This window comes from Petromyzon marinus, chromosome 1, assembly GCF_048934315.1.
Source record: "Petromyzon marinus isolate PM22_M1 ecotype Great Lakes invasive population chromosome 1, UKy_Petmar_22M1.pri1.0, whole genome shotgun sequence".
NCBI classification, from domain to species: Eukaryota; Metazoa; Chordata; class Hyperoartia; order Petromyzontiformes; family Petromyzontidae; genus Petromyzon; species Petromyzon marinus.
The window spans coordinates 25,288,905-25,312,495 of NC_133667.1; the positions used below are offsets into that span (position 1 = coordinate 25,288,905).

General features: G+C 48.2%; 1 protein-coding gene across 5 annotated transcripts in view; it reads left to right on the forward strand.

Moving 5' to 3' along the window:
- The window catches only part of LOC116938735 (receptor-type tyrosine-protein phosphatase S-like), a 246,293-nt gene extending 230,347 nt beyond the window's left edge, over positions 1–15,946 (forward strand). For all 5 annotated transcript variants that reach the window (XM_032946294.2, XM_032946285.2, XM_032946325.2 and 2 more), the window contains 5 exons: positions 643–769; positions 6,961–7,086; positions 7,502–7,656; positions 10,573–10,708; positions 11,948–15,946. In XM_032946294.2, coding sequence (XP_032802185.2) covers positions 643–769; positions 6,961–7,086; positions 7,502–7,656; positions 10,573–10,708; positions 11,948–12,016 — 613 coding nt within the window. In that variant the 3' untranslated portion in view covers positions 12,017–15,946. The remainder of the gene's footprint in view (positions 1–642; positions 770–6,960; positions 7,087–7,501; positions 7,657–10,572; positions 10,709–11,947) is intronic.
- Positions 15,947–23,591: the final 7,645 nt, after the last annotated feature.

Genomic DNA, 23,591 nt, shown 5'->3' on the forward strand with positions numbered 1-23,591 from the left:
CGACACCGCTCACACCATTAGACACAGTGATGTAACTGTGAATGAGGAAAAGCCACAAACAAAATTTTGTTCAGATCTGAAAAAAACCTACTAAATTTTGTTTTTATTTTACCAGGTAAGCCCCACTGAGTTGTATAGCTCTTTTTCAGAAGTGACCTGGCCAAAATTGATAGCTCAACAAAGTGGATTATGTTACAACCACGGGGAGAACATGCAAAACTCCTAATATACAGGCGTCACGGTCGGGATTGAACCCACGACCTCCTGTATACCACGCGAGGCAGTTAACATCTCGCTAACATGGAGGATGATCATGAAATCCGTGTTCCACGTTGCATACGATTGATACACCTCTCTGATAGAAATGCTAACGTAACTGAATTCAGTTCTTGAAATAACTTTCCAGCACATTGAGCTTAATGTCAGACATCATTCCAATCAACACGCTTTACAACCTGAATACGCATCGGAGAGCCATACAGCACAACCGCAGAAACATACGCAGTTGTAATGCTAACTTTTTGATCAACTCTGTCAACAGACATGCCTCTGATGTAATACTAGTAGAAGCTTTATTCTCGCATTAGTAGATTAATGATTGTTCTATGTGGGTTTTCTGATGGTTGTTTCCCTGTCCTGCAGGCAGCAGAGGGCCTACATCGCAACACAAGGGCCCCTTCCAGAGACCACAGAGGACTTGTGGAGAATGCTTTGGGAGCAAAATTCAACGATCGTTGTGATGCTGACCAAGCTGAGAGAGATGGGGCGGGTACATGATGATGTGCATCTGCACACACGTATAGACACACGTATAAATGCACACGTATGAACGCACACGTATAAACATACACGTATATACACAACAACAACCGCCATTCGCCACTAAGTGGCGGTGACGTCACCATGACGTTTGTGCCAGGCTATGTGCACCTTGAGGCCACGTGAAGTGTCGAACGCCTGCTGGCAGGAGGTTCCGGGGCAGACCCAGATGCCTCAGGTCGACTGACTGAGATGACTGGCTGATGCACCACCTGTGCCCCCTACTGTGCCAACTTGCTGTGCTTTAACCACCCGGCGCTCCGCTCGTTGTTGTGAGCGTCGCTCCTCCGCCCTCCGTTGTTGTTGGAGGGTCGACTGCCTCCAACTGCCCAGTAGCGTCCTTCACGAGCCTCCTCCACAGAGGCCGATCTTGACACCGCTGGTACCAGTCATCGGCAAGTCCACTCAGCTCCACATCCTCCTGTACCACATCACTCCATCTCTTCTCTAGCCCGTGCCGCGCCCATTTAGCCCCCTCGATCCGGCCAAACAAAAGCTGTTTAGGCATGCGGTAGCTGGGCATGCGGGCTATATGACCCAGCCAACGCAGCCTTGCCTGCCGGAGGAGCTCACCGATGGAGCTTTGTCCACATCTTTCAAGGATTTGTGAGCTCCTCACACAATCCAGCCTGGTTAAACCCAGGATGGATCGTAGGCAGGCCAGCCTAAATGTTTCTAGCCGGCGAAGAGGGGGGGTCCACGTTTCGCAAGCGTAGAGAAGGGAGGGAATGACTGTGGCCGAGAAGACCTGAAGCTTCGTGCGGAGCGATAGACCAGGTAGCTTCCACACAGCGTTACGCAACCGATAAAAAGATAATGCCGCACGACTGATTCGGAGTGAGACCTCTGCTGTTAAACCGTAGCCGGTCATGAGCACACTGCCAAGGTATGGGAAACTCTCCACTCTCTCCACAACTGCCCTATCACCAATTGAGAGTTGTGGGGGTGGAGTGTCCGATGGTACAAAATATCCAGGCAGGTGCTTAGTTTTGGTGGGGCTGATGGTAAGGCCCCATCTCTTGGTGGCAAGCTCCAGGTTCAGCAGCAGCGCCTCCAACTCCTCCTCTGAGTGAGCAGCAATTACCAGATCATCGGCATACATAACATGGTTGAGCAATAGGGAGCCATCCCTTGACCCGCACCCGGGCATCGATCAGCCTCCCATTGTATCTGTACTAGATGGAAATTCCTCCGGTACAGCTATTGAAGGCTTCACGAACTCCGTGGTAAAAATAGATGTTAAATAATGTGGGAGCCAGAGGACGTCCCTGTCGCCCCCCAAGGTGTACAGGGAATGGCTCTGACTCCCGGCCACGTAGTTTTCCCGGGCCCGCTCACCATCATGAAAGTCCTTAATGATCGTGAGCAGAGGGTCAGGGACTCCGAAAGCACGAAGAACAACCCAGAGCCCAGGCCTACTGATGGTATCATAGACCTTGACCAGGTCAATAAAGCAGAGATGTAGGTCTTGTTGTAATTCCCTACACCTCTGCTGTAGCAGACGGAGAGAAAATATGGCATCTGTGCAGAACCGCCCTTTCCTGAAACTGCATTGGGGATCCGGAAGCCTCTCCTCAGCGTGCCTAGCAAGGCGATGTTGAATAATCCATGCCAGGACCTTTCCTGGCACACTGAGGAGTGAGATACCTCTGTTGTTACAGTCTGTGCGGTCCCCCTTCTTAAAGAGGGGACCACCAGGGCATCCTTCCAATCCTGTGGAACCCGTCCAGTGGTCCAGACTGTTGTTATGATGTTATGTAGGGCAGTCTGTGCACAAACGCCACTCTCCCTCAGCATTTCGCTTGGGAGATCATCTCTGCCCGGTGCCTTTCCTGGTCTCAGATTCTGGTTTGCCTTCAGTACTTCCTCAATCGATGACACCTCAGCCAGCCACTCACAGGGGGTGACTTCTTCCAATATTTGAGGCACCGCAGCCTCAGCAGGGTCATCCCCACTTTGTCCCACGTTGTTTTCCTGGGTGAGGGATTTCCCCTCCCCCAGGACCTCACAGAAATGCTCAGAAAATCTGCAAACCTGTTCCTGGGGGTCGGAGATTGGATCACCATTCTTTCCCCTAATGATGGTAATAGTTGTGGCGCTGCAGGTTACTTTTTTCCTGGAATTAAAGAGTGATTTATGACCGCGGGCCACTGAGGCAGACTCCATTTCCTCAGCGACCCGCGACCACCACCCATCCTTGCAGCGCCTCACGGCTTTCCAAACCTCCGAGCGAAGGCTGCGGTAAGCCTCCTCATTCTTCGAAGTTGGATGCTGTAGCCGATGAGAGTGGGCCTGTCGCTTTTTCTCAGCCAGCTTGAACACCTCCTCTGCCAGCCAGAGTCTCAGGGGAGGTCTGGACCGTGTACTCAAAGCAGCCATTACAGCTGCATTAGCCACAGTCCTAAACCTCGCCAATTTCCCCTCGACATCAGGAGGAGTGGGGGATGATGCTAACCCCAGCCGCAAGCGATGATGAAATTCTCACTTGCAACTTTCATTAGCTAGCTGAGACCATGACACTAAGGATTTGAATGGGGTCCTGGGTGTACACCCACCACCGGAGTGGAAGAATGTCAGGCACATCTTACAGATGACAAGTCAATGGTCAGTGGGTAGATCATCTCCATGGTAGATCCTGGTATCAAGGACATGGGCCCGCATCCGCGATTCCATCACTATGTAGTCGAGCAGATGTTCCTGCTTGGACCCGGCATGCATCCATGATGTGGTGTGGATGCGCCGATGCCGGAACAGCATGTTGGTAATTACAAGCCCATGGGCTGCACAAAATCTAGCAGCCTCCTGCCGTTGTTATTGAGCTGATCTGGCCCATTCCTTCTAATTACCCCAGACCAGGTGCCAGCATCATGACCAACTCGGGCATTGAAGTCACCCAACAAGATGACTCTCTCCCAAGGGGCCGCTTTAGCTAGCACTTGTGACAGGTCATAGATGGCATCTCACTCATCGGCCTTGCCTGCATCCCTCCACGGATGTTCATCTTCAGTGGGGGCATAAGTAACCACGACCACCACTCCTAACCCTCTGGTTGATGGGAAGGCGAGCCCAAAGTAGCCTGGGGCTTACAGCTTCCCACACCTCACTGCCACGCTCCCACGCCCCCTTCATTCTTTTATTCAGAAGAAGAGCCACACCCTGTTATTTGGCAGTCTCCTGCCCCGAGTAGAGGACAGTCCACCCCTCATGGTGGCAGGAGCCAGAGCCAGTCCACCGGACCTCCTGAATACCATAGAGATCCAGGCGGTACCGGTCCAGCTCCCGACAGAGGAGTGGCAGCCTCTCCTCCGCAGTGAGCGTTCGAACATTCCACGTGGCCACACGTAGTGGTTTGTTGTTGTTCCTGGAGGAGCCCCGAGGGTAGTGATTCAGTCTCCTGGCTCTGCCAAATTGGGGTTGGCCAGGAGACGTCATAGACACCTGTCCCCCCGGGGCCTCCGGCACAAGCTTATTTATAATTGTTTGTGGTCGTGGTTTAGTGGTAATTCATTGAAGGTGGAGGGGTTACCAGCCCCTGGCACCCGTTCAGAGCCCCTATTTGGCCGCTGTGGTGGTTACAAACGCCATGAGGGGAAAGGCCAATCGGAATTGGCCCTCCCCCCACGGCACTGCCCACGACAGCGTTGCCCATCCTGCACCACGAGGAGGTAGGGGGTTGTTTTTCCGGACCACACACACACGTATACACACGTATAAACACATACGTATAATGTAGGCCAATCAGTTTCAAGGACAATATATACATTATCAAAGCATATTTGTTCGCATGTTATACCACATCTGTGTTTAATGCAGGCTTGAGACCTCGTGATAGGTACCTTTTCTCATGTTTGGAAATTATTTCCTGAAAGGGTTAAGCCTACTAATTGTTTCATCATCTTGCTACTGGCAAAAAGGGTCCCATACACGTGTATACAACTAATTGTTTCATCATCTTGATACTGCCAAAAAGGGTCCCATACACGTGTATACAACTAATTGTTTCATCATCTTGATACTGCCAAAAAGGGTCCCATACACGTGTATACAACTATATTAGAGAGGTGCATGGACTAGCACTTTTTGTTTTATGGCTGAAACCCAAATGCCCAATTAGATTTCCGGCTGGATCCAGAGGCAAATAGTGAACTTTTTTTAATATATGTAATGTAATACAGTATAGTATACAGAAGAAACTATGATCTGCAAAATATAAATTATAAATGCAGTGAGACAAGAGACAGGTGAGAGACAAACGTGATGCATTCAATTAAGAGGAGACTACGCAGATGCAGTGAGAAAGATGATTTAGGTGAGAGATACAGTATTCAGAACAGTGACGCAAACAAGAGTTAGAGATGATGTAGTGAGATGACATGCAGTAAGCTATGAAAAGAGTGATGCAGACATAAGATAAGAGATTAAGTGAATAGAGGGAGTGGAGATGCAAACATGAGGAGCTGGAGTGCAATGGGAGATATGGGAGAGATGTAGATAAAAGATAGATCTTGAATTAAATTAACTAGAAGAGATGTAAATGGAGGAGAGAGATACAGTGATGTTATAGAAGAGATGCAGGAATGTGATACAGATGAAGTGACACGAGAAAGAAGAGACACAATGAGATAGTGTGAGATATATGCCGAAGAGATAAGAAATATGTATTAAGAATGGGATAGAAGAGTGAAGATAGGAGAGTTGTGTATTCCAAAGCGATACAGGAGAGAGATGAAGTATGATGAGATAGACGAGATGGTATAATGATTGTATCCAGATGAAATAGGAGAGGGGTAGATGTGATGACAACATTTGTGTGCTCTTCTTGTGCGAAGTAGGGGGGGGGATTAATTAATACATATAAATTACTGTGGGTATCCATTGGCGTTTGTGTTATTTCTATGGTAATCCACGTACATTGTGTATGCACATTTGCACGCCCATTGTTCTTATTGTACTTCATGTCGATTGTGTGTACTAAAATAGCACCAAAGGTAAACCCTATTGAAGTATAGTGACCTGTATAGGCATGCATTTAAAAAAAATGTATTATTTGAACACAGGTTTAGCCAAAGATATCCCACGACTAGCTGAACACTGTCTAAAGAACACCTATTTCTTGTGGAAAGGTGATTTCTATAAACAAAAGGAGCAGCAATGGACTCTCCTTTGTCTCCTTTGCTTTAACCACCTTTTGAAAGGAGATCAAAACCATGCTGAGCCATTCCAAGAGTTGTCAAATAACGATTTTATGAAAGCTGCATACGGTTTGTGATTTTCATTTGGGGATGCTACAGTTTTATATAAACCTCATATTTGTATCAAATATGCGGATAAAAAACATCTACCAGTATATAAGTGCCTTGATGCAAGTGAAGCTCCTAAAAGTAATAAACCAGTGCATGCTACAATTGTATTACATGCTAAAGCCAAAGCAGTTGTAGAATTTCGATTTAAAGCTTTCATGACTGCAATGATTCATCTTCTTTGGTTCTTTCGGTAAAGTCACGTAGAATGAGAATAAAATAATAAATTGATAAAATAAAATAAAATAAATTATTTTATTCTCATTCTACGTGACTTTACCGAAAGAACCAAAGAAGACAGTTGTAGGATTGTCTGCACCTACCTGAGTATAACATTGCACCCACATTGTCCCTGTATCTTCTTATCTCGACTCCCCATGTCTGTCTGCTCACATCCCCATACTTCCCCATGTCTCTCGACTCCCCGTGTGTCCCCCTCTTTCCCATCTCCTGTCCGTCCATCTACTTGCTATCCATCCATGCGCCATGGTGGTGAAATTCCAACTATCTCGCCTGGTATACAGGAGGTCGTGGGTTCTATTCCAACCCTGACGCCTGTATATTAGGAGTTTTGCATGTTTTTCCCTCCACATTTAGAAACATTCGCTTAGAGTATTTAGCTGTTGTAAATTCCCACATGATAAGCCACTTTGTTGAGTTATAATTTGTGGCCAGGTCGCTTCTGAAAAATAACTATAAAGCCCAGTGGGCCTTAACCTGGTACATTGTTTTTTTTTAAACCTTACATTTGTCCACGTGTTCCCCGTCTTCTCGCATGAACCTGTATATCTCTATGACCCCTTGGGTCCGTGTCGTCTGCTTGTTTTCGTGTACCCTGCAGGAGAAGTGTCACCAGTACTGGCCAGCTGAACGCTCTGCTCGTTATCAGTATTTTGTGGTTGATCCCATGGCCGAGTACAAGATGCCTCAATATGTATTGAGAGAGTTTAAGGTCACAGATGCAAGGGTAAGTTGTTCACTCACACACACACACAACTCATTTACTCACACATTGACTCATTCGCTCACTCACTTCTTAACTTGTTTACTCGAGTGACTCCTTCACACATTATGCACTTGCACACGTATTCACTGAATCATTCACTCACTGCTTCACTCAACCCACCAACCCACCCTCATTGGCCCTCCACTACATTAGGCCCTATCCTTTCCCATCACTGTGTATTCCTGGATCATGGCTTTAGTGACCTCGCCTAAAGGTGGTACATAGCTCACCTTCAACAATAAGCCCTTACTGGACCCTGTATGATGACAACTACTGAAGTAAATGATGCGACTAACCTCAATGATAGATGGGCAAATGGATCCTTTCATATGTAAATATTGTCACGTGTGTACTGGATGTTTCTCCATGTCTCCAGGACGGGCAGTCTCGCACCGTCCGTCAGTTCCAGTTCACGGATTGGCCGGAGCAGGGCGTGCCCCGGTCTGGGGAGGGGTTCATCGACTTCATAGGGCAGGTGCACAAGACCAAGGAGCAGTTTGGACAGGAGGGGCCAATAACAGTGCACTGCAGGTGCCCAAAGCAGCACACACGTGCATGCACAACAACAGCAGCCACCATTCATGGTAACATCACCATAGCTCTTGTGCCATACTAGGTGCGGCCACGTGAAATATCAAAGCCTCATTGGCAGAAGGTCACGGGAGAGACCCGTCTGTTATGGGTTCACTGTCGGATGACTGGCAGATGCACCACCTGTGTTTCCCACTGTGCCGACTTGCTGTGCTTTTTTTCCCACCCAGCACCTTGCTCATTACTGGGAGCATTGCTCCTCCACAGCGCCTGATCTTGACACCGTTGGTACAAGTGGTCGGCAAGTCCTGTATGCTCCAAGACCGTATTACTTAAGCCCACAGAACCCAGCCAACGACGCATCCTCTCCTGTCAAAGGAGCTCCCTGATGGGACTGTCCAGATCGTTCAAAAGATAGCTCCTCACACAATCCAGTCTGCCCAATCTCAGGATGAATCACTGAGAAGAAATGCAGGCCAAAGACATTCACTCCAACTGTTTATAAAAGTAAGTGGGCTTGGGCAGCAAAAAGTCCCAAGAAGGGATGATGACCAATGGTCAAGAATGATGACGGAGTGCAGCCAAGGGATGGAAGTGTCCGAGACACGCATCCACCGGGAAGATCAAGCAATCAACGAAGTTAATGTGCTGATGATATCAGTGCATCTCTGTGTGCGTGTATGTATTTATACAGATGTAGTGACATCGCGGGATGTCACTGTGTAGTGCCGGCCTTAGAGAGGCACGGCGTGCGATGTAACGACATCGCAGATACCACTATGGTGTGGGTGTAGTACCGGCCTTAGAGAGGCACGGCGTGCGATGTAACGACATCACAGATACCACTATGGTGTGGGTGTAGTACCGGCCCTAGAGGGGCTCGGTGAGCGGTGTAGCGACATCACAGACACCACAATGGTGTGGATGTAGTACCGGCCCTAGAGGGGCTCGGTGAGCGCTGATCGATAGCGCTGGATGGCACCACGCTTGGTGTGCAGTGCCAGCCCTATAGGATAGGTTGTGGGAGTGCCGGCCATAGGAATGAGGTTACTAAAGGACACGTGACCAGTTAAGCCTACAAAGGGGCTTCAAGTGGGGGCTAGGGGTGGTCACGTGGTCGGGGTTCAGATCCTGCTCGAGGGTTCTGCAAGGTGGTCGTGGCCAAGGGCGGAGCCAGCCACGCCCAGAGGATATAAGCCGGGTCCCCCAGAGGGACCGACGTTGTTCATCCTGAAGAAACCTTCATCTACGTTCTACAGTGAGGGAAAAAAGTATTTGATCCCCTGCTGATTTTGTGCGTTTGCCTACTGACAAAGAAATGATCAGTCTATAATTTTAATGGTAGGTTTATTTGAACAGTGAGAGACAGAAAAACAACAAACAAATCCAGAAAAACGCATGTCAAAAATGTTCAAAGTAGCAGTTACGTTGTAACTAGTGTAGTTAGCATGGTGGTCACCACCATAGGTTGTTATTCTGTTAGAAGTTACCCCTTTGTGTTGGAGTTAAATAAATGTATACAAGTGTACAGTGTAGGCTCTGCATATATATGTCTGTTTGTCTTTGTGTCTGTGTCTCTGTTTATGTCTTTGTGTCTGTGTCTCTGTTCATGTCTTTGTGTCTGTGTCTCTGTTCATGTCTTTGTGTCTGTGTCTCTGTTCATGTCTTTGTGTCTGTGTCTCTGTTCATGTCTTTGTGTCTGTGTCTCTGTTCATGTCTTTGTGTCTGTGTCTCTGTTCATGTCTTTGTGTCCGTGTCTCTGTTCATATCTTTGTGTCTGTGTCTCTGTTCATGTCTTTGTGTCTGTGTCTCTGTTCATGTCTTTGTGTCTGTCTCTGTTCATGTCTTTGTGTCTGTCTCTGTTCATGTCTTTGTGTCTGTGTCTCTGTTCATGTCTTTGTGTCTGTGTCTCTGTTCATGTCTTTGTGTCTGTGTCTCTGTTCATGTCTTTGTGTCTGTGTCTCTGTTCATGTCTTTGTGTCTGTGTCTCTGTTCATGTCTTTGTGTCTGCGTCCCTCGGAGTGCACCTGGCCCGGCAGAAGAACTGTGGTCATGTCACCGCCACTTACTGGCAAATGGCGACTGTTGGTGTGTTTGTTTGTGTCTATATGGGGGATCTTTGTATATGTGTCTCTGTTTTTGTCTGTGTTTCTGTGTGACTTTGTATATATGTGTCTCTGTATGTTGTGTGTGATTATGTACGTGTATACCTGTGTATGTGTGACGCAATGGTTAGCGCGCTGCGCTACGAATCCTGCGACCTGAGTTCGATTCCCTCTTACGGGCAACACCAGTGACGATTATCTGAACCGGTCCTGGGCCTCCCCTAACTCGACTCAGCCTCAAATGAGTACCTGGTGCGGTGTGTATACATCGCCACTAGGGAAACAAAGGCGGTCAGGCATGGTGCTGGCCACCCACCTCGTGTGTTGCGCCGGCCTTCATAGGTGCTCTCTAACAGCACTTGCCCCTACAGCAGGGGTGGACAAATTTTTGGACTCGCGGGCCACAATGGGTTCTAAAATTTGGCAGAGGGGCCGGGCCAGGAACAGATGGATGGAGTGTTTGTGTGAACTAATATAAATGACATGTAAAAATCATTACATGAAAGGGTTTGGCCTTTAACAGGTAGCAAAGCATTGATTTGCAAGGCAATTTAACAAGTTGCACGAACATGAACAATACAAAAACGTGTCGTAACTCCCGGTCAAAGTGCGCCATCTAATGGGGAAATGGGGGCATTACAGGAGAAAGGTAAAATTTAATTTAATAATAATATTTGTACAAGTTCGGCGGGCCGGATTAAAAAGCCCAACGGGCCGTATATGGCCCGGGGGCCGTACTTTGCCCTTGTCTGCCCTACAGTCTGTTAAAGGCTATACAGGGGATTTTTGTGTTTTGTTTGCGTGTGACCAGTGCTGGTGTGGGCCGCACAGGCGTCTTCATCGCCCTGAGCGTGGTGTTGGAGCGCATGCGTTACGAAGGGCTCCTCGACCTCTTCCAGACAGTGAAGATGATGAGGACACAGAGGCCGGGCATGGTGCAGACGGAGGTGACACACACACATACAATGTACATACACGTAGACGCAGAGAAAGGTCCCCCCTTGGTTAGTGTGATAAACTGTTGGGACAAGTGCTGTTAGCAGGAACGTATTAAGGCTGGTACAGCACACGATAGGGTTGTGGCATAGCAAACACTTTTGCCTTTCCAGTTCACAGAGCACACGAGATTCTCATTTAAGGTTGAGTTGACCTAGGGGAGTCCTATTACAGGTAACACATTCCATGGTGGTATCCATGGCCAGGAGTCACACCAAGGTTTGTAGCACAGTGCACAAACCACTGAGCTACCACTTTTTACAACTGTATACCATACATTTGTAAGGAATGGTAGCTTAGAGGTTAATACATTCGTAGAGCGGTGATGCAGTGGTTAGTGCACTGCTCTATAAACGTCTGACCTAAGCTTGATTCCCGGCCAAGGTTAACGTTACTGTTAGCCATGGCCGTCTGGAGCTACATACAGAGCCATCTCTAACCATGCGTAACGAGTGCATGGCAGAGGGCCAACAGTAATTTATGGACCCTTAAAATGTCAGTGTTTCTCTCCATGTTATTGTCTGCCGCCAATCCTGTCTCTTTATCTCTCTCATTTTTTGATTCTCTTAAGCTCTCTGCATCTCTACAATCTCTGTGTTCAACTCCTTTTTTCTGTCTCTCCCCGTGTGTATTTAATTCCCTGACTCTGTCCATCCTCATGTTGCTCTCTGTGTCTGCCTTCCACCCCATATGCACAAGAACCCACTGAGCATTGAGACGGCTCTGTTTGTAGTGACCCTGCCCCCTAGGGTGCCGTGGTGGCGAGATGTTAACTACCTCGCTTGGTATACAGGAGGTCGTGGGTTCGACCTCAAAGCCAATATATTTGGAGTTTGCATGTTCTGCCCGTGGTCGCGTGTATTTTTCTCCAGCTCCAGTTTTTCCCTCCACATTTAGAATCAACATGCGTTTAGAGGATTTGGCTGCTATAAATGTACACTTCATTGAGCTATCATTCCTAGTGAGATCGCTTCTGAAAAAGAGCTATATACCTCTTTGGGCCTTACCTGGTAAAATAAAAAGTTTATTGTTTAGTTTATGCCTTTCATCCTGTACCTACCCTACCTTCAAATTATTTCGTTCTGCTGTCTCTGCGTAAATCACATGCATACGCATATATACATAATATATACACATGATAACTCGATCACATGTCTCATTGTCTCTTTGTGTCTCCCCTCTGTCTCCAGGATCAGTACCAATTCTGTTACCGTGCTGCCCTTGAATATCTGGGAAGTTTTGATCACTACACCGTGTAGTCAGTCACAAACACACAAACAGCATGATGCAATTATACACACGCTCAAAAATTACACACATAAGTCAAACATGTAGACACACGCACGTGTTCTACATACATACGCGCACACGCAATACACAAGTACAAATAAATACGCTTGCGTAACAATTCTAATCGCTGACATTCATAATTTAGTGGCAATGATGTCACCATGGCACTTGTGTCAGTCTAATTGTACTTTGAGGCCACGTGAAGTGACCATTTCTCGAGCAGATCACCACACAGACCCATATGATATGGGCTAACTGGCTATGGTGGATGACAGATGCACCATCTGTACTCCTCGCAAAGTCAGCTTGTATTGTTGCTGGAGGTTAGTTGCTGACACTGCCCAGTAGCATCTTTTCCAAACTCCCTCCAAGTCTACTCAGCTCCCAGAATGAACTGTGGGCAGGCCAGACTAAATGTTTTAAGCCAGCGCAGGTGTTTCTGCGAAAAGGAGACGGGGCATAATTGTGGCCGAGAAATCCCGAAGCCTTGTGTGGAGCAACATGCCCAGAGAGCTTACACACATTGTTACAAGTGTTTGATGACACAAAGTCCCCGAGTGGGAGTATTGTTTCGGTGACACTGATGGTGAGGCCACACCTGTTATATTCATCTCCAGGTTTAGTTTTAAGGTCTCTACTTCTTTATATTCTCAAAATGGACAGCAATAATGAGGTCATCGGCTTACATAACACAGTTAACCAGAAGGAAGGCAACCCTCGTCTTGATAACACCAAGGCATACATCAGTCTCCCACGGCATCTGCACCAGATGAAAATCTCACTGGTACTACATTGGAAGGCATTCAAACTACACTATCAAAAAGGTGTAAAATAGTGTGGGGGCCAGAGGAGAGCTCCGTTGCAACCTCGTGCACAGGAAATAACTCTGGCTCTTGGCCATGTAGCTTCGTCTGAGCCTGCCCAAAATCACGAGGTCTGTAATGATTGTGAGCAGGTGGTCAGGGGACCCGGAAATCACACAAGCAAAAATATACGCATATACGTACGCATATAAATATACATGTGAACATGCTCACACATAATAAGCTCGAAAAACACCCACCCACTAACCAACTGACACACTTAAACTCAGCAACTAACCCACACTCAACCTCTCACACTTAACCATGCCTTCACTCGTTCACCTACCGACCACTCAATCACCCACCACTCGCCCAGTTACCAACTGCCTTTTCTATTTACCCACTTACATAATCACCCAACCAATTGTGCACTCAAATAGCCACTCACACTTCAGAGCAATGATTTGATTGCTCCATTGCAGACTGTGTGCACTCCACTTCCAGAAGCCATCGTAGACTGTATGCTTAGGGGCCATCCCTTTAGTACGTACGCATGGAGGGGGGGGGGTTAACCCAAATGCGTACGCTTGCGTAATGGGGGTCTACTGACAATGTACGTACGCATAGGAAACGGGGGGGGGGGGTGAAGCCTTGATAATATAATTTGTCTACATTGGACCTCAAATGACTTACATCGTCCAGCGGTGGACTATCTGTTTGCTTAAACACGTTAATATTATTCATCCATGATCGTGTATGCATGGATTAAATATAGGCCCTTCTATAGGATTCGGGGAGGGGGGGGTATATGTACGCAGTTGGCGGGGGGGGGGGGGTAAAAAGTACGCGTGCGTACAGGGAGGTTAGAGGATTCAAGTTTTGACAGATTTTTGCTTACTAAATGGATGGCCCCTTATGAGACCAGCCTTGATGGGAGGTTAGTGTCGGGTGATCAAGATGGGGCGCGAATGGGTGGGAAGACTGTTAAATTCATCACACTTCTCCCTCGAAAAATCCTCCGTACCATTAAACAACACCTTGCCCCCACGTGCCCAGATAAGCCATGTGAATACGAATGCCTTCCTACCTTGTGACTTCAATCAGCCAATGGGATACAAGTGCTGTATTAATGTGCTATCTATTTTTTTTTTAACTTTGGCGCCTTTCAATGGATTCGGAGGCTTTCCATACTCATCCACTTACCCCACACGCAAATGCGTTCACTCACCCGCTCGCTCGCACGATCCTCTCACCCGTCCGCCACCTGAACAAAGACAAAGATCCCCCGTAAAGCATTTAACAGACTTCTGGGAAAAGCGCTTTGGGTCGCCAACACGACGCCCGACCGCCTTTGTATCCATAGTGGCTATGTTTACACATCACGCCAAGTACCCATTTGAGGCTGAGTCAACCAAGGGGAGAGACCAGGATCGGTTCAGATAACGATTATAATCTGGTGTTGACCATGAGTGGGAATCAAACTGGGGTAGGCAGCTTCGTAGCGCAGTGCCCTAACTACTACACTAACGCTCCCACTACCCTTCCGCCACCTTAAACACACACCGCAGCCATTCTCATTGCTCAATTTATCTCTCCTTTGTGCCAATGTCTGTATGTTACATTACTTATTGATCTTAACACAGTGGTACTATGATTGCTATTGATACGTTTATATACATTGATATATTGATGCGCTCTATGCTAAGAGTGTACGGTAATGACGTCCCCTTACACCCCTAATCATCGGGGAATTATTAATTCCCAGTCAGGCTTACCGTGTGAGCCATCGACAGTGTTTGGGAGTAATGTGTTACTCTATTCAGATGACCAAATGCAAGTATCAGTCATCCTCTTATTAATAATTGACTTCAGGTTGTGGTCAGATTACCGTGATTTGATGTGTACTGGATGATTACTCTTCATTTTTTTTATTCCTTCCAAACATCTAAATGGGGGAAATCTTTGTTAGCACTTGGGTTCATGCAATGACATTAGTGAAAATGCGTAGAGTTAATGCTGCAGAGCCTACTACAGTCATAGCGTAGAGATGATATTTCTGAGCTTAAATTGGCGTTTTGATAAGTCGCTGTTTCAATGCTCAAACGGACGCAATAGGGCAGTTGCTCATCTTTGTGGCCCTGAGCCAGTTGTAGAAAATATACATTACTGCGGTCGAGTTTAACAGCATATGGCGATTGTCGACTTCTGACAAAAGAACTACAGTACTCGTTTGATAAACCCCAGTGACCTACAGGCGGAGGCCGGCCCCAACTGGGCCTGCCCCAACTGATGTTTAAACTCGCAACCTTTAGACTGTGAATCTAGCGGTCTAATGACAGTGATACCACGCCCAGTCAGATCCAATACCATAGGCATTTGAATGAAGGAGTCATGAATGTAATTAGGTAATCATTAACTGGGATACTCTTATGGAACAATGGAATTTCTAGTTGCTGGTGTATGTACAAAATCGTATACATTCGCTGCTCATGCTCACTACAAGCATGGGCACACTCTGAATGTTTCAACTATGAATTACAGATATATCAAATTACGGTGCTTGAAAAAGACTTTAGACTTGGTGGGTTACAATTTGTGACTTTGAAAACCTCCAGTCGCAAGTAATTGTGGCTGATAACGTTTTAAAGGTACCCCTATCCCAACATTGACCATGGTCTATTCCATTGTACGCGGTTGGGGAGATGGGGGGAATTAGAGTGGGTTCAAGAGACGGAACAGACATTACCACCGACGCGCACCAAACTGCACCTTTCGACCCAGAGACAACACTAAACACACCACAACTTTCAAGCCCTGTGGACATAAATCAACACAGCCGTCATTGTTACTTTTTGGACATATGTAATTTTTTTCGTGCTGCCGAGATCGCAAATCGTGTCGGGAATGCAACGAGCCATGTTTGCGAGCGCCTATTAATGTCGCGTGAAAACTCCACGCTGGCCTGTAATTATATCATGATGCATAAACCAGATTTATATGAAAAGCTGTGTATATACACAAGAAATATGCATACATCAGAGTAATGTGTTGTGTACATTTTGTATGAAATAAAGAGAAATCGTGGCCTGCAGTAAATTGACGTTTGGTATGCTTGGGATTTGTGTTGGGGGTTCCCAGTGCCCCATGGCTTGTTGGGAATTGTGATGGCATCGTTTGGCATGTCACTGGCTCCCACGAGCGACGTGTGAAAGGTTGACGAGCATGAGGCCAGGGAACGCGTGTGTGTTGAACTTCAGTTCGCACCGTGTGTAGACAACCGTGCTCACCGCGGGTGCGCGTGACTGGCGTTTGGACAATGTCTCGACTGCTGTGAGGGGAGAGCGCGAGGAGAGGAGTTGGGAGAAAAGGGGAGAGGAGAGCACGGGGAGGGTAGAAGATCGATCACGGGGTGAGGAGAAGGATGGGAAAGCATGGGGAGTTGGGAGCCAGTGGGAGAGGGGTGGAGCCAATGGGAGAGGGTAAGAAGCACGTGGAGGGGAGAGAAAATGGATGGGAGGGCATGGGGAGTGGTGCAAGGTGAGATGTGAGAGATGCAAGGGGGGGGGGTATGAGAGCACAGGATAAGGGTGGGACACGAGGTAATAGGGGATGCTCAACTGGTTTTCGCATTGTAGATTATCATTGTAGATTATCACTTGTTGCGTTTTAGACACCACTGTTTGGTTGTGAGTCATGTTTTAGATTGCCCTTCCCCCGCACCTCAGATTAGCACAGTTTGCTACGTACGGTGCGAAAGAAGTTAGTTGATTTGCTGTAAAACACGTGACCAGTAACTTACTTGACGGTTTCGAACCCAGGTATTGGCAGCTTTCTGTGGTAGCTGTGCTATCCACTACAACCACACGAAATGGCTTAATGGCTGTGATCATTGTACTGGTTATTAAGTAATCGTCATTTTGAAGATACAGTTTGTTTTATTCAAAAATGTGTATATTTAAACAAAAATAAAAGTAGTATTTGAACCACGGACTCCTGGACCTGCAATTCTACCGTGGTGCAGTGGTGGTGGTACCACGTGGCTGTGTTGTGCTGCGATGACGTCACCGCACTAGTTACGTAAAGTAAAATCAAAATCTTTATTTATACCGGAGGAATCTGATGTGCTATGAAGCTCTTTTTTTCACAGACGTCCAGCAGTTTTCAAGGATGTAATGAGGCATTGCCCAACTTGTATTAATTTTAGTAAAAGTTTGACGTGCGATTTAAACCCGGGGAGACCGCGCTACATCCAGTGATTGCCAGCCACTGCACCACGTGGAGTGGATAAGAACCAAAGAAGATGGATAAGCATCGTTTACACTACGGCTATGACATCATTGTTTTAACGTTGTATTTTAAAGATCACAGTTATAATGTATTAACAAAACAAATTACCCCCTTAGCTGTAAATCGACTTTCACTTATCGAAGTTAACAATTAAAAGCTGGGTCTGAACTTTGCAACCCCGTGCAGCAGCCAGTGCCGCTTATCGGCACTGCATATCCATCGTGGCATTTGCAAGAACGCGGACCCAGCAGCTGCCAACAAGCCACACGCAGGGGTTGTTCAGTTTTCACAGATCGCTGGTTGGCAGTAGCGTAACTCGCGTGGGAGCAGGGGGTGGCTTGCCCCCCCCCCCACCCTACCTGGTGGCCAGAGGTACGAGTTGGGCACTCCTTTGGACGACCACAATGATATGTTTTCAACGACAGTGTATGATAAAAAATATATTTAACATAAAACGCGTTTTCAATTAAATGTTAACTTAAAATTACCGTGAGCGTGACGATGTCAGGACAAGAGGGTCCGCGATAGAAATAACCTCGGTTGCGACCAGTGCGTGACAAATCAAATATTGGGGCCCCACCTGACCGATTGCCACACACCCCCTTAAGTTAATCATGTCGTCACTACGCCACAGCTGGTTGGATCGTGGCCAAAATTGCCTCCGGTCAAACAACGATCAAAAGTTAAGAGGTACTTTACAAGAATGGCTTGGTATTTTAATTTGGATCGTGAATATTAAGAGATCTTGGACCTTTTTTTGCCAGTATCAAAGTATGAAAAAATGTAGCTGCTCACCCCGAGCTATACATGTTTTGATAGTGCATTATTATCAGAGCATGTTTGTTTGCATGTTCACCACAAGTACGTGTGGTTAGTGCAGACTTGGTTCCTTCTAAAACGTTTCTATTTGGTTTTTGAACATCTTAACATCTGTATTGTTGCCAGAAAGCGTAAAACCTATTCTTATTTTTATATATAATAAGAGATATGTTATGTTGAAGTATAAGAAAAGTAAGGGGGGCTCGGGAAGGACACGTGGCGACAGCGAGTGGTCGAGACTCACGCTGGAGTGGCAGACAAAGGACGGAACGCGCCCGAGAAAGAATGTCCACCCAACGTGCGGAGCCATAATCCCTTCCCCATGAAACCACGACAATCGTTTTCATTGATATTTACCGGAAAAATTATAACCCCAAGAAAATGCATTGATTGTCGTTTTAATATCTTTTAAAAAAACGTTTGACATTTCAAGTCCGCCGCCCTTCTTCCTTGGGAAGTTTTTGTTTTCTGTCTTCGCCTCTGGTGATGGCGACGAAGAAGCCACAAAGTTGGTGGCGAGGCTGCGAAATTTATAAAAGCGCACACACGAGGGCCGAGTGGCACATTTTCTTTTTAACATTTAAAAAGAAATGTTGTTCAAGTGCCAAGGGTACACAGAAGGAATAACAGAGGAAGGGGCGTGACTTCATGTAGAGCACACAAACACTTCGACACATGAGTCACGGCTACTGCTACTACACGCTCGTGGTTATTCAGAGAACGGGACGAGAGCACGCGGCCTCACCCGCCCGATTATGGCAGGGGAAACAATCAGGGGACAGCCAAACAAGGGGTATTACAGAGCGGATGGGGAAGAGATAGGGGACAAAAGGGCAGGGAGTTGGGGGGGGAGGAGACAATGTCACCAAACAAAGCCCAAAATAAAATATCATAAACGCGACGTCCGAGTTTGCCTGGGTTGTTTTTGTAATTCCAGGAGAAACGATCGATCACAAGTGCAAAGAGGAAGGTGGCGAGCCGCACATACAAAAACAAAGTTTTTACCGAGCTCCGCGTGGTCGTGGATGAGAACCGCCTTCACCTCGAACTTCGACGGCGCAGACAAAACTCGAGCAATGGAGGCGGTGGAGGCGGCGGCGGTGGTGCCGTGAATCTGCGCCGAGTGCAGCAGCGCGGCTCTAGCTCCTTGAGGATAAGGGGGGGGGGCAGTCGAGGTTGGGATGGGGGGGGGGCACTATAAGAATGATGTACACCGCCAAAGAGAACGAAATTGGGTGGGGGAGAGCAAAGGGACATTTAATGGCGCAGGTCCCAATCCCAGCAGCCCATCCCCCCTACCGCCGGCCCTGCACAGAACGAAGAAGGCGCAGAGGAGACGGCGCCAAACCGCCGGCGTGCCACATCCACTGAGATCCATTCTTACGCTCATGACACATGCACGTTATCAAGAACAGTACGTGTATTGAAATCAGATTCAAATGTCATTCTAATGTTGCGATTGTGCTTATGGTGTTTAACAATAATGTGCGAGTCAGAAAAATGTATGTGGACGGCAACTAGACGATAAAATCCCGAGATTTGAAGGGATTCTCGAATGGTGATCTCGGCGTCGACTCCCGCAAGGGGTGGGGAGGCAGGGGGTGGGTCAGGTGACGACGCTCCGTGACCTCCGGGGCGCGCGTCTCGCGGTGCCGCCTTAAGGCCGAACTCTGTCTTCCCGGGACAAAGACACGAGACACATTTAATTGTTTTTTTGTTATAAACCTAACGGGGTTAACCTCTCGTGTGGGCGGTGGGTTTCTAAGGGCACTCGCATCTGTTCACGGACAAAAAACACACGATTTCATCCAAGGAATTGGTCAAATATTTAAATTCAAGAGAGACTGGAGCCCGGTTCGTCTCTACTGCACACATTGCCCCAACTAATCTTGCTTCTTGCATCTCCTTCTACGTCCTCTCTCATCATTCATAATATTCTCTCTGCCCTTCTCCCAGTTGCCCAATTCCGTTATTCCTCCTTGCACCCCACTCCTGGAATGAACTTCCCCTGTCCATTGAGCGGTCCCCTCCTTAACCTCATTGTTACTTCTCTTCAAGCCTCACCTCTTCTCTGCTGCCTATTCTCTTCCCTTCCCTCGCCCCTCCACTCCTTCCCGTCCCTCCCCTACCCTTTCGTGATCCCCGAGTAAACTCTCTATCGCAGTCACTCATTCCTCAACCCTTATGCGCCCCTGCCATCTAAACCATTCTACTGTCGCCTCTTTGTAAGCTACGTCAAGCGCCTTGAGTGAAGAAGGTGCTCTAAAGATATAGCATAGATTGAGCACAGTTGGTTACGAGTGTCACTTTGGATCGGTGGCGCTTTCATTAAAACGCTCTATACTGTACCGTACTCACGATCGGACCCGCAAGACCAAATTTACATCAGTTTACTGAAAACCATCATCGGTCATCTGAGTCGATCAAATGTGGGCAGACTAAACATCGTATGGCTCTGTAAAAGCGAGGCCACTCGTAGGGGATCTCAAACGCTGTGGCTAATGCCAAGATTCCAAGACATTGTTCATTGTCCGTGGAAAAGGGTGAGAGTAAAGCCAGATTCATCCTTGTAAATATTGCCGTCATGACCTCTGCAGGTGGAACGGTAGCGCCAGTGGTTAGCCCGCTGGGCCGTGAGCCTGGGACTGGAGTTTGATTCGCAGCCACAGCTGACATCCATGCGAGTGATATCTGAAAGCTATCCAGCATGAAGTACGGGTAAACAACCCCCGTGGCTGACAGGGCGTTGGAAGTCTTCATCGAGCAGTGGACTGGCAAAGGGCTGTCAATGCACATGCGTGCCCTCTGGAGGTGGAGCCCAGTATTGGGAGAACGAGTTCCAAATTGGTTTCTATCCAACATTATTCACATTTTTCCCCTCTTGGACTTGAAGGCAGATTCTAGTCTGCTCACATCATTACGCGCGTGCGTCTCTCCTTCGCTTTACAGCTTCCTCGCCGCACCTTCCCCATCTGCCCTTCTCATCTTCCCCCCCCTCCGCTCTCCTCTCTCGCTCCCCACTGCTCTTCATGCTCCGTCTCCATCATTCCAACTCTGTTTGCTTTATTTTGTCCATGCGGCTTCCGCGTTAATTCCCGAAGCCCGAATAGCCAGACGTAAGGCACCCCCTTAGGAGCAGACGGAGCGAGTTAGTTTCAGGTGGTGCAGGTGCAGCGTGAGAAATATGGGGGCGGGGGTGTGGTGGTGGTGAGGGGTGTCCGGGGTCTCGAGTCGCGTGGCACGGATATCACTACAGACAGATCCGTATGGATACCCGCAGAGACACGGAGACACATAGCGACAAGGAGACAAGACACACACAGAGACACGGAGAGAGAGACCACTAATTTCACCTCCCGCCTCCTCCTCCGCTGTGTGGGTGGTGTGTTGTGTAAACACAGCGCTGGGCGGAGGAGGGGGAAGCAGCATTTAACCCCTGTAATTAACACACTCGGTGGGTTAAACGCGTGTAACCCAAGTCCTGGGGTGCGGGTGGTCAGTCGTCACATGCCTGGTCAGTCGTAGAGGATTCCGTGTCAGTGCTTTGAACCGAGGAGCCACGCCACGGCTGGAATAGTACGGCCAGACTAAGATGCAACTTGTATCGTCGGTTCGTCGTGAACGTCTGGCGTTCATGGACACAGACTGTTGTCACCCGAGGCCCCGGTATCGATTCGTGTGGCAGAGCAAGTCAGTGGAAAGCCATCCAAGCGAGTGAATCTTGGTTGAGTAGTGGCAGAGCGATTGGCGAGCGCTGCGCTATGAACCCGGCGACTTGAGTTTTGTTTTTAATTTCAGGCCGCGGTTAACTTCAGTGGCGAGCGATATCCGATCCGGTCCCGGCGCCAACACCAACTTCACCAACCCGCACTGACCAGCGTGGTGAAGTATGGTCAAACGACCTCCTCGGAACCGGCGGGAGTGTGCGTGGGAGGAGGCATTCGTCCTACCGTGGACTTACGAAGGGCTGTAGATAAATTAATCTCAGGGTTCGCTGTCGGGGGAGTTCTACAGCGTGTGTAGCGTGCCGCGTGCGTGTGTGAAGAGCGGTGGTGCAGTAAACAAACCCGGCGACCCGAGTTCGAGTCCCGCTCACGGCCAATAACAGTGGCGAATATTTGAACCGGTCAAGGGGCCTCTCCTCTAAGTCTACTCAGTCTGCTGCGGCGTGTAGTAAACATCGCCACTCGGGAGACAAAGGCGGCCGGGCGTGGCTGCTGGCCACCCACCCCCTCGTGTGCTGTGACGGCTTTCATTGGTGGTGCTACTCGCTAACAGCCCTCGCCCCAAGAGTCTTTTAAGGCTAAACGCGGGGGTGGGGGGGGGGGAATCTTCGTGATGTGACGCAGCGTCAAGAAGCCACATGTGTTGTTAATCAAGGGCGCGTGGTTTCCGTGCCTTAGCCGCCACTGCCCCCGACTTCCCCTCCCATCGCTCAGAGTAATTATCCCGGAGCCGCCCGCCGCGCCGACGATTCAGCAACAGAGAGCGAGCTGTGAGCGTGCGGAGAATTCGTCTCGAGTGGCAGTGCGGAGGGAGGGGAGGGCTGCCTGCCCGACACGAAACCCGCGGCCACAATGCGGTAGCAGTACACGGCGACTGTGCTGATGAGTCCTAATGAGGGTTAAACTGGCGCACGCGTTTGTCTTGTGGGACCCGATTCTCTATTAGCATGAATAAAGTTCAAACTAAACGCGTGTCGGTGCACGCAGGCTCCTCTTTGTACTGAGTAACTCGGAAAGCCGGGTTCGAGTCCCGACCACGGTTAACATCAGTGACGTGGGTGGTGTCTGACTGAATCAGTGCTGGGCACCCCTCCCCAGCCCTTCACCGACCCGCACGGCGCATCGTGGTGAAGTATGGTCAAAGAACCTCCACGAGCAAAAGGTGCGAGGAGGGCTTCATCCAGCAGTGGATGAAAACGACCTGCACGTTACACCGCTAGTTGCCGTGTGGTTGTCTCTCCGCTGCCCACATTCAGAACATCGTCCCCGAATCTCGGCTCCTTGCGGCCGGAGGCATCGCAGAGTGCTGTGTGTGCAGTGACGGCGCCTTGACACGCGAAGCGTGGCGACACTCCTCTTACGTTCGTTATACGTTGCCGCGTGTGCGCAAGTCGAGACGATTCACGCAGCAGCAGCAGCAGCTCTCCCTGCTAGCTCAGGCAAACGTTCGGCTGCGCTCACGCGAAATCCCCGAAGTCCACTCTGCCACGACGGTAGCGAGGGACACCCGCTGAGATTAGTTTGCTGCTTATTAATGTCCAAATGATGTGCCGCTTTTTTGAGCTATCATGTGTGGCCAGGTCGCTTCTGAAAAATAAATTAATACCACAGTGGGTTTTGCCTGGTATGATGGCGATGGTTTCGTTATGTTTGTATGTGTTTGGGTGACATGTTTACCTTTCGTGTACTTTGCATGACTATGATGTTGTTTTATTGGTTGTTGTAACGTTTTATTGGTTCTTTCGGTAAAGTCACGTAGAAGGGAAATAATTAAATTAAATATTTTATAGTAACATATTTTATTGTTTAATAATGAAATCATTTTTATTATTTATTAATAAAATATTTGTTTTATTTCCCTTCTACGTGACTTTACCGAAAGAACCAAGAAGATGAATCCCTGCAGTCAC